Source organism: Notothenia coriiceps, unplaced genomic scaffold (assembly GCF_000735185.1).
Source record: "Notothenia coriiceps isolate Sejong01 unplaced genomic scaffold, NC01 NC01_scaffold00034470, whole genome shotgun sequence".
NCBI classification, from domain to species: Eukaryota; Metazoa; Chordata; class Actinopteri; order Perciformes; family Nototheniidae; genus Notothenia; species Notothenia coriiceps.
Window position 1 is genome coordinate 39914 of NW_011367171.1, and position 16271 is coordinate 56184.

At 40.5% G+C, this 16271-nt stretch overlaps 1 protein-coding gene across 7 annotated transcripts; it reads right to left on the reverse strand.

Annotated features, from left to right (window-relative positions):
* Positions 1 to 5680: 5680 nt before the first annotated feature.
* Positions 5681 to 13255, reverse strand: flad1 (flavin adenine dinucleotide synthetase 1). 7 transcript variants are annotated; one of them, XM_010790579.1, is made up of 11 exons: positions 13146 to 13255; positions 11866 to 11954; positions 11448 to 11616; positions 10558 to 10935; positions 9806 to 9919; positions 9448 to 9715; positions 7741 to 7888; positions 7312 to 7410; positions 6938 to 7127; positions 6134 to 6207; positions 5681 to 6032 (listed from the first exon to the last, which is right to left on the reverse strand). In XM_010790579.1, the coding sequence occupies exons 2-11, from the start codon at positions 11871 to 11873 to the stop codon at positions 5897 to 5899; spliced, it is 1584 nt and encodes a 527-aa protein (XP_010788881.1). In that variant the 5' UTR covers positions 11874 to 11954; positions 13146 to 13255; the 3' UTR covers positions 5681 to 5896. The 7 variants fall into 7 exon arrangements, with proteins under 7 accessions (XP_010788881.1, XP_010788882.1, XP_010788883.1 ...); XM_010790580.1 differs by lacking the exon at positions 13146 to 13255 and adding an exon at positions 12888 to 12946; XM_010790581.1 differs by lacking the exon at positions 13146 to 13255 and adding an exon at positions 12761 to 12874.
* Between the last annotated feature and the right edge of the window lie 3016 nt (positions 13256 to 16271).

A 16271-nucleotide genomic window follows, 5' to 3' on the forward strand; every position in this document is an offset into this window, starting at 1 on the left:
ATGGGCTGAGAGTGTAACATGAGGTCACTCTATTTAACCTTAATGAAAGTGGACAAAACAAAAAAAAAGGACAAATATGTTCCTTCACATAATAAACAGTCTATGTTATTACTATAACTACAGCGCTCTAGGGGGAAAAGGACAGGCAATTAGCAGGCGAGCTCAATAACAAGCGAGTGATTCTGTAGAGGCAAACAGAAGCAGAGGTCCCCACAGAAAGGTCCCGACACTCAAGCGTTTCTGATAAGATGGCAGTGTAGTGGAAAGCAGAAGAAAGCACACACAGGGTGACGCGGGGACAAAGCAGAGTGGATAGCAAGGAGTCCTCAAATGACACCCCAATGTTCAGTCCCTGCAGTACTACGTCTGGCCACTACACCATCTTGTAGTGGAGTGGTGCATTCAGGTTAGTGTGAAGGATGAAAAACAGAGAACTGCAGAAACCCTGGGGTGTCATTTAAGGTAACATCCATCCCCATACAACACACAGTGAGCAGCAGGACCCTCCACCCTAACCTGCACCATGCCTGTAACCAGTGAACACAGGACACACTGTGGCTTAGGGTTGATAAGAAGATAATACTCATTTATTAAGTGCATATTTATTTGCTCTATATTTACTCAGCTGGCAGTTTATGAGTTACATCCAACAACAAATAATGCAGTCTAGAGCAATAATCCCACAAACGTAAACCTCCATGATCATAAGGTTGGATCAAAACTTTTTCTTTTTTTTTTAAATGTTCTGTACATTAAAATCTTAATAAATGTAGGATTTCTTTGAGGACTCTAGTATTAGACTGCATTTTTTAAACTAGATGTAACTGGCAACCTATAGTTAATGATAACTCACTTAAACCGCAATAGATTGACATACACAGGGCTGCACAATTACTCATGATTACACACTGTGACTTAATTTTCCAGTTAAACATGACTCTATATTACTGGCATGCTAGCCATTGTGGTAAAAATGTTCTTTTTCTCTAATCCTCTGTAAGTGTCTGGCAATATAATGTATTATACTGTATTTAGTTTACTGTATAATGTGCTTTGTTGAGAATCTGTTAAATAATTCTTCTGCTGCCCCATAAAAAACAATATAAATGGGTCACAGAAAGCTCAATTTTTTCATTTTAGTCTTAAACTAATACAGTTGTATTATAATTAATTAAAAATAGAAATGCAGGGCACATCTGGAGGAACCTTGATTTCATCATGTATTAAGAATTTAGAATTATTGTACCACTTCTAAAAACTTCAGTCTTGTTCATCACGAGTCACATTTAAAGCATATTTATCTGTAAAAACACCCTCTTTAAGATAAGTGTGACAAATATTTACTTCAAGGATTGTTCATTTACTTTTGTTCAGCCTTTAATCTATCCTTATCTCTGAATCCTATATAAAAACCTGCTTATAACTGATTTACGTTTCAGAAATGAGACCTGAGGACCTTTCTATTTAATATGACTTTGTGTTGAGAAGGAACGACCCCTTTGCCATGGTGTCATGCTGTGTTTTTGATTAGCTGGTTATATCATTTGAATGTCTTACCATATATTCTATTGGCCAACACAAGCTGCCTTTGAGTCTGTGACCCTAAAAACACCAAACTGCACATCAGCATACTGTACACATAAAACTCAAGGAGCCAATCACAGCGCACTGCAATGCTGCCCTCGCAGCCATGTGCCTCCCAGAATGCTTTGCTCCCAGGATCAGCTGTGGAGAGGGTCATGGGACCTCCTTGATATGAACAGCCCGGTTGGTTCAGCACACAGAGACACAACATTGACAGACAGAGCAAGAGCAAGAGTGAGAGGAGAGAGGCAATCATCTAGTGTGCATGTTGAAACACACTGTGGAATGAAAGGAATTAACTGAAAGGACCGTGTGTAGGATGTTTGTGTCTTAGCCTGCCCAACGCGAGTCCGCCAGTGTGTGCATATTGTTTTTTATGCAGGCAGTACATGAATAACTGTAAAAGCTGCATCGAGTCAGTAAGATGAAACAGTCGGAGACAGGCCGAGACAGAGCTCAGGATCTAAAGCACACACGCTGCAGGGCCAAATCTGCTGTCTGCTCTTATACTGTCTCTGTGTGTGTGTGTGTGTGTGTGTGTGTGTGTGTGTGTGTGTGTGTGTGTGTGTGTGTGTGTGTGTGTGTGTGTATGTAATCTGATTTGTCTGCCTAACTCTACACTAGGTCAAAATGAGCATAGAAGAGAAAACGGGCCTAGTCACTGACCTTTTCCCAATTGGACGACAGCCAGCCTGAGACGCTGTCTAACATCAGTTAATATTACGGAAAAAAGAGACAATGATGAAGATGATGAGCACAGATGATGAGGGAACAGCGGGAGCATGCTTAACTGACAAGGGAGAGCCTCTCTGATTGGAAAAGACACACACACACACACACACACACACACACACACACACACACACACACACACACACACACACACACAAGGGGTGAGGGTGAACATTAGATTAGACAGGCATTCAGCAGGAGGCTTTTCTCCTGGTTTCATAGCTCACCACGTACACAGCAAACATGTGAGCTGGCTATTTTGGGTCATGCCAACCCCCCCTCCACCACCCCCTCTAACCACACTCCCAGATCTCTATATCCTTCCATCATTCCCTTCCTGCTGCCACTCTCTCCCTCCACTTACAACTTCCCTCTCGCTACAACCGTTTATTCGCCATTAAGAGCGTTACTTCTTTCTTTAGTACTTCAGTTCCCCTGTTAATCTTTAACACCAGATTGTGTAGCAATGAGTAATACAACTGTTAAGTGCCAAGAGTTAGAATGGAAAGCTTTGTCAGGTCTTGTTTGCATGATCCTATCCTAAATGTCCTGATTTAAGAAATAACTTTTATACTCAATTTATACTATTTAATTTCAGCAGTCTCTTTATGTGTGGTGTAGCTGCTTAAGCTAACATATTACAAGCTGCTGTTTTTGTTTTGTGAAGACATTCCTAAAGGCAAGGTATTGAAAGTACTGTTTTAACGTAACGTTTTATAAAAAGTATTTTACATAAGATTTACATTTATTCATTTGGCGGGCACTTTTGTCAAAAACGAAGTACAAAAAAAGAAAAGTGGATCAAAGTGAAGCTTTGGCCCATTTTTCCATGTCCCGACAGGTATTGTGTTGATACTATTATCAAAGAATGCATAACAACACAGAGTCATAGTCTGTTACTTTTGCCTAAACTTTTAATCCGACTTTTTTTAGGTTAAGGTAAAAATGAAAATGAAGACTCTACAAAATAAACAAATTAAATCAGAAAAATATGACTAAATAGATCGGATAGATAGGAGATGCAATTGTGTTTGAGTTCATCTTGCTATATCACTGCTTTGGTTTGTATTTTAGCAAAATATGTTGAGGTAATCAAATAACAGAATGGAGAATGTAGAGAAAAAATAATCAGTAATGCATATAATGATTTAGTGGGTTAAGCTAAATAGAACAGCTAGAAATCACATCACTTTACTGTAATTCAGCCTTTTAAACCAGGAAAAGACTAAACTTAGGTTGTCATATTGCATTACCCAACATCTAAGACAATAAACAGTATGATATCATATTGTCCCATTTACTTGTTTATTGACCAGCCCTCGTTTTAAGCGTTGCTTTAAAAATAAGTTGTATTTGTATTTTATTAAAATAAAGAGTATTCTGCATTTTAAATGCCTTATGCAGAGCCGGCCCGACCCATTAAGGGACATAAGCGGCCGCTTAGGGCCCCGCAGCCACTAAGGACTCCCTAACAAAAAATGAAAAAAAAATGAAAAAATAATAATAATAATCTCAGTACACCGTCGCCGTGATAAGTATGTTTAATTAATTTTGTTAATATGCCTAGATTGCCTACTCTCAAGTTCATGTATTATATTATTGAGTCAATAATATAATACATTAACCGTGCTTTACCTGAACCTCATCATGACACTAGAGAGGACGGCAGGATTGTAATTTCCGTGTTCAGTGAATGCAACAGAGGCAATACACCAGACCAATCACCAGAGAGTTGCATGGAAATAAACATCTGTCTTATTGGCTGACAGGTACCTATCCTGTGACAATGTTTAAACTGTCAGTCGGACTCTGAGTTTTTGAAGATGGACATAAGAAATGTTTTTCTTAAAAAAGACGACAATTCTCAAGTGGTGGCTCACACAACAACCCCAGAGCAACAGGTATGGTATGTAAATGTCAGTAAACTTCCAAGTTATGCGAACATGTAAGCAAAGCATAAATTACAGCTACGTTGACGTTACTTTGAATCGCGGGGGTAAGCTAAACCGTTAGCAATCAACGTAGCTGTAATTTATGCTTTGCTTACATGTTCGCATAACTTGGAAGTTTACTGACNAATCAGATTTACTCACGACTGTTTCCACTCGGAATTGCCAACAGCTACACCATTGTTTGGTTTCCATGGTAGCGCGTATCTTTAGTAGCGCGCGAAACTGAAAGTCTGAGAGGGTGAGGCAGACAGTCACAGAAAACTGAACAAGAATCGACAACTCTACCCTCTGCTCACTCCTTTCCTGTAAAATACAGGTCCAGCCCTACATATGCTCCATCAAGGATGGTGCTACAGGCCACAAGGCAGTGCACTTAGAACTACAATAAGCATGTTAATGTTAATCTACAGCTCCGGCAACCCACTAGCACCCGCCCCCCCGGTTTTGAAATGCTCCCGATTTCTGAGGTCTCAAGGTTGGCATGACAAGTATGGCTTCAACAAAGTAGGCCTAACATATTGTAGGGGCATAAAGCCTACTTGTATTACAGCATTATACACACTTATTATTACATTATACTTATAAAAGGGGAGCAACTCCGAGACATTGTAAGTCTATATGACTTTAATTTTCTTCCACTCGAACATCATTCCAGACAATGTCCCGGTGTTTTTACCGCACCAGCTAAACACACACACACCATTACATTTCTGCAGTTATTATTAAGCCTCTGCTCATTGTCTCTTTTATTACTGTTATTATTAATAAATCAAGCAAGCCGTGAAGCCCGGACAGACAAGTTAGGGGGTATGGGGGCCGGGCTGAAGGAGGTAATTGTCGGTGTAACAGTGTGTGCTACCCCGCGGTGGCCTCGTAAGCGACCCGCTTTATTAGATCGGCCTGTATCGATCCGCGCTCCGCCGCGTTGACTAATCTCCAGGCGGGGAGAGAGAGAGAGCGGATCGATGGGCCTGGATTCAATCATGTCTGAAAACAGAGAAGGTAATTTATTGTAATCACGTGTGCTAAATGGAGAAAAAGTGAGAACAACGCGCCCGTGAGGTGCTCAAAGAGAACTGCAGCATCAGGGTGGAGGTTTTCCAGAGAAGAGATGCTCCATTAAATAACTTGTAGTGTGTAATATGGATATTCAGCAAGACACAGAGGAGTCAATAAGAGACTGACAGTTGACCTTCAGTTCTCTACATGCTGCTGCAAACTGGGTTTTCCCACCTTGACAGAAAATGTGTTCACAATACTGATACCTTTTTTAGAGGCTGTCTTTCTTGTATTCAATTTAGAAATAAGACAAATGGATTCATGAATAAGAAAAACCAAGAGCAATATTGAAAGCCCTGCACACCACTCTCTATATGAGAGACTCCTCTTAAAATAGAGACATGACAATGGAAAATGATGACAAAGACTGATGTTTTATTGAAGAGCTCAGAGAGCCATCACTTAAGGCTGAAACTCACATGTATAAACAAATAGCAGACACACATAGACTTCTTTAACAATTTCATTCTGAAGGTATTCCGCAAATATTCACATGAATACTTTATAGAAAGGTCCATATCTGAAACCCTTCCTCAGCAACAGGTGAAACAGTGCAAAGTGTGACTACATCAGAGGCGGGAGTTTCGCTCCTCTTCTTCGTTCTCCAGGAGGTAGGCCGCCCTGTATCGCGTCACCCCCCTCTCATCCACCATCTGGAGGGAGGCATTGCGACAGCTGTTGTCCATACTGCCCAGAGAAGTGTACCTGCAGGTCCAACAGAGACATTTAATACAGAGGATGATTGTACTCCTCTGCTGTGAATAATGGAGGATGCAGAAAGTGGTAAAAGTTGAATGTGTTCTTACCCTTTATCATAGAGAATACAGTAGGGAACATATAACGTCCTTATGAACGACCAGATGTCATGATACGTCCAGTCCTGAGGAGTGTTGAAAGACATTTAATTGGTTTGTGATTGATTCATGATTTGTTCAAAGAAATGACTATAGCCACTCCAAAAGAATGTGCCATTTCTAAATAAATAAGCAAATCTAAAAGGGGAAAACATATTTGTGTTCAATATTTGTTGAGAATTTCTCACAGAGGTGTTCATTCATACATGTTTTGGGGGGGTTGTAATGGATATCATTACAGGTGTATCTGTTATTTGTGGCGAAGGTGGCAAAAATATTCATAGAATTTTTTAAAGCCTCACAAACGTTGAATCGCATTAAGCTGAGCAGGTGGTGTGATATTTTGTTCAGCCTGTGGATCTGCACTCTGAAACTTCAGTCAAGATGACAAATAACATTAAGTGTAACAAGGGGAAATTGCTTGGCTGGAGCAGTGAAAACAGATTTGTATTACCAGTCAAAAAGCAGTTTTCCTGCAGCACTATATACACTAACTTGAAGAATGGAGGGACAATGAAAGACTGATTGTTTTTTTTTTTTATAATAATAAATGTTTGCAGATGCTCTTAGGATAAGGGCAATGTGTATTTTTCATTTAAATGCGTTAGCTGATATTGTTTTAAGTGGATTCTCCTAGCCCCTGGTTCATGATACGAATGCATGATAAAAATAGTGAATATCTAATAAGAGAAAAACTACCAGGACATAATGAAACCTTATATCTATGTAACATATGTATATGTGTGTGAGTCTCACTAGTAATGGGTTGACTCTCATGTAGTCGGGCCAGCCGGGGTCAGTGGGACACATGGCTGTGAGTCTGTGTGAGTAGGGGTCAGTCCTCCTGGTCCCCATCAGGACGGCCTTCAGCTCCGGCCTCCTCTCCTGCACCTCACTCAGCGCCTGCCGAATACTGCCCTCCACTGAGATGATCTCCAAGTCATATCTACAGGACACACATGGCAAAATAATGAGCTGCTGTAGTGAAACATGGAGGATTAGGACACGTTTTTGACCAGAGACACAACTATTAAGACTTGTAACAGCTGCTGACTCCTATTTATAATATATATACAAAAACCAGCTGAAAAGTCTTTAGCAGTGTAAAATAGTGTAGATTGATGGTTCACCTTTTTATTGTGTCCTGAAGGAATCTCTCCATCTCTGGGAATGGAGAGACAATACGGATATACAGAGCTTTCAACTTGTCTTTACCATCTGGAAAACGCCTGAGAGTGGCAGGAGGAGAAAAATGGGTCATTAAAAAAAGCCACAGAAAGAGATTAGGTGTTTATCGTTGTCACTATCTGCCATGACATTTCTAATACAGGTCAAGAAAAGTCCAAACACTCAGTCTCAGTCTAGTAGCTGCTAAACTCATTTTCTTCTTCATTACTTCTAGCAGTGATGCCCCCCTGAGTAGAAGTGGTATCATTATGTTTTTAATTTGACTCTCTGTTTCATCTCATCTCTCTGAGGTGATTTGTTTTGTCCTGATTAAATCTTCCCTGGCCCTAAACGTTCTAATTGTCTCACCCCGTCCTCTCCCCTCCTGTTACCGTTTCAGCGCTGCGTGGTAGAGATGGAGCAGCGCCGTGCAGTCTTTGCCTCCGTTGAAGCCGGCGCAGACCTCCTCTGTGGAATACTGATCCAGAGCAGCCTCTATCGTTTTCAGTGCACACATAACTTTGTCACCCAGTGGTGTGCCTGTGGGGAATTAAATGAAATGTGAAGTCAAAGTTTTACAGTTTCAATATAATGTATCCCTTGGTCTTATGTACAATTCTAAATAAAACCCTGTTTGTCCTTTGTCTCATCATATTAATTATATTTTCTTTCCTCTAATATAGTTTTAATACTCGCTCTGATTTTACAGCAATAATTACTTTAATAATTTTGCTTTATTTATTGGTCCCAATGCCTGTGTTAAGTATAAGAGTTCTCTGCAATATTCACTTTATATTAACTTAACTTAGTTTTACAATCACCCTCCACCAGAGGTGGGAAGTAGTGAAGTACAAATACTTGGTTACTGTACTTAAGTACATTTTTATGGTATCAGTACTTTACTCCACTATTTACATTTTTAACACAAATACCTGTACTTTTTACTCCTTACATTTTCAAAACAGGCTGGTTACTTTAGTTTTAATCTGCGTTTGGTGGCGTGATCTTTATTATTAAGAGTCATTGCGTGCCTATTGATTTTAACACGATCCTTGTATCCATCATTTCCTGGTCTTCTATAAAGCCCCTGTCACACTGTCCCGAAATTGACACCCGATGGACACACGAATATGGAATTGTGAATTTCGCACGAAGATGGCCCCGAACCACACACGAAGGCAACATTTACATTACATTTAAGACATACAACTGCAACGAAAGTAACACAAACAATTATGTTAAAGTATTATGATACTGTACTGATATTTTCCGACTTTCTCCGTCTTTATATGTAGAAGATATTAAGTTTTCTCCGTCATGTTGTTTCCATAGCAACAACAACTTCCTCGCCTTCAAAATAATATATTATATCCTTTTTAGTTTCACAGAACACAAATTGGGTTATTTACATAATATGTTTACATGATTTTGTTGTGCAATAAAACAACCTGATGGACACACGATAAAGGAAATGTTCAAATTCGGCTCTGATCGTAGCAACATCGGGCCATTCGTGAGGGCATCTTAAGCCATCTTTGGCATGCCGAAGATTTTGCCACCGCTCCCGAAGTTGCTGCCGGAGCCTGATAAATTCCACCGGCGGTCGTACGATGTCTTAAGATGCCCTCACGAATGCCTTACGAAGGGCAAAATGGACACACGAAGTCAACACGAAAATGAACCTTCACAAGGTCCTTCGGCAATGCTTTGTGATGCCAAAGATGTTGCCACTGCTCCCGAAGTTGCTGCCGGAGCCTGAGAAACTCCACCGGCGGTCATACGATGGCTTAAGATGCCCTCACGAATGGCCCGATGTTGTTACGATCAGAGCCGAATTTGAACATTTCCTTAATCGTGTGTCCATCGGGTGTCAATTTCGGGACAGTGTGACAGGGGCTTAAAGGGAGGTCAGTTACTCTTTTCAAACAGTTGGTAGTTATGGGTACTTTTTACTTAAGTACATTTTGAAGCCCATACTTCTTTAGTTGTACTCGAGTAAAGAAGTTTAGTCAGTACAGAGTATCTGTACTTCTACTTGAGTAAAGGATGTGTGCACTTTTGCCATCTCTGCACCCCACCACCCTCTGTCTCCCCCTCACCGCTGTTGGCCAGCGCGTACACCTCAGTCGTGGCGATGGACACCGGGTCAGTGACTAAGGGCACCACGGTCCCCTTGGGCAGCTCGTCCAGCAGCTGTGTCCGCGCTTTGTCCACCTCCTCCTGGCTGTCCGAGTCCAAGACCAGCCGAACTCTGTGATAGTTGCCCAACCAATCAGGGTAGGAGCCCAGAGCCACCTTCCGGCTCCAACTAGCCTGCAGTCTGGTCAGCACATTGGCAATCTCTGTTTCATCTGCATCCACAAACACCTAAAAGCAAAGATCAGTTAGTTGTATTAGTTCCAATACACAGTGTTCAGGTGGATTTGTATGTATTGATGAGTACGGTCATGGTGTTACCTCACGAGTGTGAAAGGTTGTCCCTGAACCAGCAAAGACGTGCTCCATTCCATTGAAGGCCCTCTCCATCAGAGAGGGAATCCCAGGAAAGATAAACACGTTACGCACACTGACCTGGGAAAAGATAGTGTGTTATAAAGTGTGTGTAAATGTAGTTAGTGCAAACAATTGTGTGGCTACTTCAATTTATTATTGGCACTAGGTAATCACTGATTTGACTTTACATCTAGAAAAGTTCATGTTTGTGCATTTCTCCGTCAAACTGTTCAGTAAATATAATTATAAATATACTACTTAACCAGTAGTAGTCCTATAGTCTTTTTATTATTAAGGAAAAAGCTAGATGCAAAACAAACATAAACAGGTGTGTATTCCTTATATTGCTGTTTAAATGTTTGCCCCTTGTAAGAAGCTGCTTTTAAGTCCTGCAACTCTGCTAAGTGGTTGATGTTGCAATCTGTCTGAAACACGACCCCTGAACAGAAATGAACAGACAAACAACTTCCTGAAAGTTGTCAACTAAACAAAATGTATCTGCACTAAAAAAATCCAACTGATAAGTTAAAACACAGCACAGCAGATACATGGGATATCAGTTATAACGAAAGGGCTCTGGGGGTCAGTCAGCAGGTGGAGGTTGATGATGATACTCTGTACCTAATTGAGTGTTTTATGACAGCATGATCCTACTTCAAAGATCTCAGATTGATGGAAAAACTAAGCTAATCCCCCTTCACCCAGCCTTCACTCACCACTGGGTAGCGCAGCAGTTGTCCAGTCTGAGGGTCAGTTCCATAGTTGAGATTGGCCGAGCGAGGCACCATGGCCAGTTTCATAGCAGCATTGTTCTTATCTGTTACACCAAAAAATTCCTCAACCAATAGGGTGAGCTCAGGGTGGGCATACAACTCTTCTTCGAACGCCAGGGCTACACTCTCAAAGGTGACATCGTCATGCGTCGGGCCTATGCCCCCTGAAGTGATGAGGTGCGTATATTTAGAAGAAAGGAGGGACACCTCGTTGGCAATGACCTCCTGTACATCTGGTATTACTGAGATGCGCTGCACAGATACCCCGAGCCTCCTCAGTGCTCGAGTCAGAAAGGCACTGTTTGTGTCCCGTGTGTGACCCTGGGAGACAAAAAGCACAAGAAGAGACACTCGGTAAGTTTCAATACAGTGTTTCCACCAAAACATTACAAAGGCTTATCAATGACTTTAAGGTTTAAATGAAATGCAATGTCTAACAGTGAGTATGTTTTGAGGCTAAGACTGACACTGGACGGAATCAAAGACTTCATGTTTAAATCATGATAATGTCATGTCAAGAAACAGTGGTGAACTTGTCATTTAAAAAAAATAATACAGCAGCCACATCAAATAAACATCACAGGGATTGCCTGGGAATATACAATCTGGATCCTGGACTGCATAGCGGTCCAGAGAGCTGATGCATACTGATATATAAGGGTGTCATGTTAGTATGTTTATATTAATAAAATTATACTCTCAAAAGTGCACATTTTATTGAGATTTTTTTTTAATCCAACAGCTTTCAAGGAATCTCAGTGGGATACTACCAATCATATGAATACAGTTCAGTCGCACAAATCACAAGTAAGTATCCAACAACACTATATCACCTTGAGAATCTCATCTCCAATGATGAGAATGGCTGCAGTGGGAGCGTCCCCATTGGCTTCAGAAAAAGAACTAGATCCATGGGGGTTTGTTGACATGGTTGCTTTGGAGAGTTGAGCTGCCAGTCTCCTCACACGCACCACTGTTCTACTCAGATTGGGAAAAGCAAAGCTAGAAGACAAAGAGAAAATGCTTACAACACTGTTCAATAAACATGTTTACTTAATCCATGTGTCGTGTGGTTTGCTCTATTTGCCATCTGAACAAAGCCATAAATCTCCCTGGTAATAAGCAACGCCATTTTGTCGTAGCCTACAGTAAAGTAAAATTTAACTTCAATTTTCAATAATCTGTCTCTGTCTTTTAGTTGCTTTTGTGATCAACTATTGTGTTATAAGTAGAGTTCATTTAGAATCTTACGTCAACATGAGGATTCAATATGGAGTATCCCAAAATATTTCAGTTCAGGCCCTCTTCTGCATCATAACTTGTCTCCTACCAGGGAGTATCTTGGAGCAGACATGTGAAAGAGCAGATTTGTAAAAAAGGAAGGTAAGACAAAGGGGAAAAAAGAAGAATCTGTAAGCGTTTTGTCAACTTTAGCAGCAAAAACACACAAAAACTGCTAATAATTCAATGTTAGTTGATGCACTGACTAATGTCAACAAGTGGAAAAATGATGAGTCACAATTACTATATTACACATAGTTTAGTACACCGTATATATATTTGCGAGGAAAGATTTATAATTTTATAACAGGTCTAACTGTAGCCTGATTTCAATAATATGATGTTTTGGTCTGTCTATGAGTTGTCTGAGGCAAATGTGAAGGATTGACAAATAAGGCTGAACATGCCGATAGGAGTGAAGGAAAAACAATCTTGCGAAGAAATGAATTGAAGGGGGGGGGGAAGAGAGGAGTTTGAATGGTTAAATGGACAGGTCATGTGCCAACTGTGTTCAGCGGTCAAAAGAGGTGACAACAACGCATAGAGTCGGTGCGAGAAAACGTTCCCTCTGTATGTAAAAATGTAGCCTTCATCTTCTGTGTACACTATGGGAAGGCTTTGCAGAAGCATGCTAATGTCTAACATATATGCACATTATGATGCGTAACACTGAATTTACGTAACTAAATACTTAAATCAATGTCATGCACATTTATGACAAACTACACACATAATGGCAAATATACTTCTATGAAAAATCTTAGCTAACTATAAAAGTGCCATATCTCCTTGCTAGCTTACTTATTAACCCACTATTGTTTTAGTTACTAGCAACAAGCAAGCAAAAGCGTTCAGGTACACTTACATACTGTAGTAGCTTATGTCCTGACTCTACTGCCGATTTCTCTGCCCTACCATATAGCCTATGAAGAAACACGCAATGTTGTGTCTGTTATTTGTGAAACCTTATAATTAAATCCGAGGAAACTTACTCCTGAGCTGCATCTGACCTCATTACGTATCCGACAGTTTGTGGCTACATGTCACTCAAAAAGCATACCGTTAGCCGCCCAATCACATTAAGGAATGGTTTCCGTGAGGACTGAGAGCCAATCAGGTTTGAGAAGGTCCCTCTTAAGGGCCAGCCTTATTTTATCAACACGGAAGTAACTGAAAGATGCAAGAGTCCGTGAAAACGATGCGGAGAAATATATGTCGTTTGGCAAAAGTAAATAAGATAATCAGCTTACCTTATATTAAAGGTACTAACGACGACTCATTTATCTGTGAGTTGACAATATCTGCACTCGGATAGCATGCTGCTAACTGCTGCCAAGACTTCTTCGACTTCTTCTCTTCTGCTCAATAAAAGAAAGGGATTCTTCTGCCTCTGCTGGCTGGAGAGCAGATAACTTGAGATTGATACTGACCGTCTAAAACTTGACTATAGGTGTCGCATTGGCATTACTTATACAAACTGTATCAGTATGGTCTGAAACCACAAGTCTGCATTTTGAAATAAAGTGGATCGCTTAACTTCCACAGCACTGTCCGGCCGGAGAATACATTGATAATTGAAGATACATTATGAATAATACAAAAAAAGCAAACACCATGGGTGCATGTTAGCAGGGCTAAATGAGTTATAGTGTTAATCAAAAGCCAATTTAAGTCAAAGTATTAACCAGTTATTGGCATTTGTATTATTTATAGTTTGGCTTTCACAGTCACTTAAATAGTGTATAATGTGGTGACTAAGCTATATGGTTTGAACTAGCATAGAAAGACACAATATTATGCAATAGTTCAACCGTTTTTTTATATTCCATATTAGTGAGTGTATGCCTTTATCCTCCATATCTAAACACTCAAAATAATATTTTGAATAAATTCAACTAAAACCACTATAATTTATCTGCATAAAGGTATAATTTACTGCAAAACTGTTACATTAGACTGCGTTAGTTTAAACTTGGTTTAGGTCTACCTCATTAACTACTAGCTAGGCCTAATATTTACAATAATAATAATTGTATGATAGGTTAAACGCCTCATACTAACACATTCACCCAATAACGTTTTAAGGGCTTCAGCACACTTTGAACCACTATGGTATTGGGATGATGATAATACTGTGATTTCTTTCTTTCTTCTGGTAATCTAAGCACGAAAACGAAACTTCGCATGTGGTTCTTATTAAAGGTAAGTCTCTGCTTTTGGCTCAGTCTGGGTTTTCTACATTTGCGCAATGTACACTGAATGGGCCAGGTGCAAAACAGGCAACGCACACACACACACACACACACACACACACACCAGATGACGTTGCCATTTGTTCGCGGAAGTGGCTTCTGTCGTGACCGTGGAGGGGGAGGCAGGGGGAGGAGGAAGGAAAGGGAGAGGAAAGAAAAAGTTTAGACTAATCTCTTATGAAGTTTATTAAAACTGTGCGGCGCCTGGCGGGATAAAACAATCATCGACTTTTTGTCCTGTTCGATGAAATTAAGCTGAAGTTTCCGAAGCAACAGTTTGGTGGGCAGCAGGAGCAACTCGAGAGAAAGGGAGGAAGATAGCTGGTAAGTTGCTCGTTAAAGTTGACCACACTTTTTTGGGGCATGGTATTACTCTGTTGCGTGGTCTGCGTCAGTGTACCACAGTTATTGTACACTTCAAAAGTTTGAGGAAACTGTTCACTTACAACATTAACGGTGCCCGCAGGGAAGCATTGTCCTGCCTTGAGTTATAATAAGACGACACAGTGTAGGGAAGCCTGTTGGGTTACTGTAAAAATGTTGCTCAGGACACAACTATGCTGTGCATACATTAGCATAAATGGTTAACTTGTGTTCGTCCTCACGCTGTCAGACAAGTTTTCAGGGTTTGTTATTTAGACGTCTTTGAGTCCCAGAAGCTGCTCTTAGAAAACTCATTGTAGAAACAGAGCACAGCCACTGTTTGTGTATTGTAGTTAGTTTAAAATAGGCTATGATGAAAAGTCAACTGAGTGTCCTTATGCTGATGCCTCTTTCAGTACACGAATAGAGAAAAGCTCTCTAAAATGCCTTTTTGTTATATCAAGCATTTTTCTCAAACATGAGTCAGTATGATACATGTTGAGTCAGTAAGTCCTTACACTAACTTAATAGGTAACTATTTGATAGCCCGATGATAACTGTTTCATTCATAAAAATCAAACATTTGTTGTTCTATCTTCTCCAGTGTAACTGAATACATACCATTATCTGAAATTGTATAGAGACAACACAATCGAGATAGTAATTGGCCAATTCATTATTAATGAAAAATTATGATTAGTTTCAGCCTGAAAACTATAAAGTTTAGGGTATATCAGAGTTAAGCTAAATCTCTTCAGGTTGCAATAAGTTGCCAGTGAGATAAGCTGTAGCCTATCAGTGCACACAAACAAATCTGTACACAATCCAAAAGGGAAGTTACAACTTTAGTGAACCATTCCTCCAAACGTATCCATGGAAACCAATCAGCAGAACACACCCCAGATCTGTTGAAACAGGGTCACTGTGACAGAGTTAAAGTTCACCAAGAACCAGTGAAGGACAGACAGACTATTATGGAAAGGGGCTCAAGGGTATGGGGGGGGATTATTGAGGCGACTGAGAGCAGTGGGCTCAGTGCTCTTATCAGGGTAAGCCACACAGCTCACACAGCAGCCCCCTGACATTATATTATATGGAGGAAGTTATCTCCGCTGATGAAATGGAAGGGAAGAGAAGGTCCAATCAACAGCTGATCCGAAAAATTGTCAATTCAGACATATGTCAGGACCCAGACAAACAAGTCATGTGCACCTAGGCTACACACACACACACAAATGGACAAACACAACGACAGTCCGAGACGCAATCTGTCAGTCACAGCGGAGAATCTCGGCCACTCTATCACAACATTGGCACAATCCAAAATCCACTTGATTAAAATTGGATCTGTCCAATTCTACTCAAACGGTATCCGTCAACAGTGACAGATTTCGTCCTGATTGACGGGACATCGTGACACTTGTGATTGTTGCAGCTTCACTTTGACAAGTGTCTGCACATAGCCATACACTGACTCACGCACAGACATACAATATTTGTTGTAAAAAGTTAATGTTAGCGCTAATTTTAGCCTTGAATTAGGCTTGTGATAAGTGATAACTAAGCTGCTTAAAGACATCAAGGCTGTTGACAGGACATTGTGTGTGTGTGTGTGAAGATGTGTTTGTTTCTGTCTGATGTGAGTGCTATATATATCTGCCTGCAGACCTGTGCTCTGGGAAACAAACTGTAGGAGGTTTGTTATTGAGGTCATAGCATGTGGTTGTCCGTCTCTACTTCGACACAATGGGACTGAGCCTC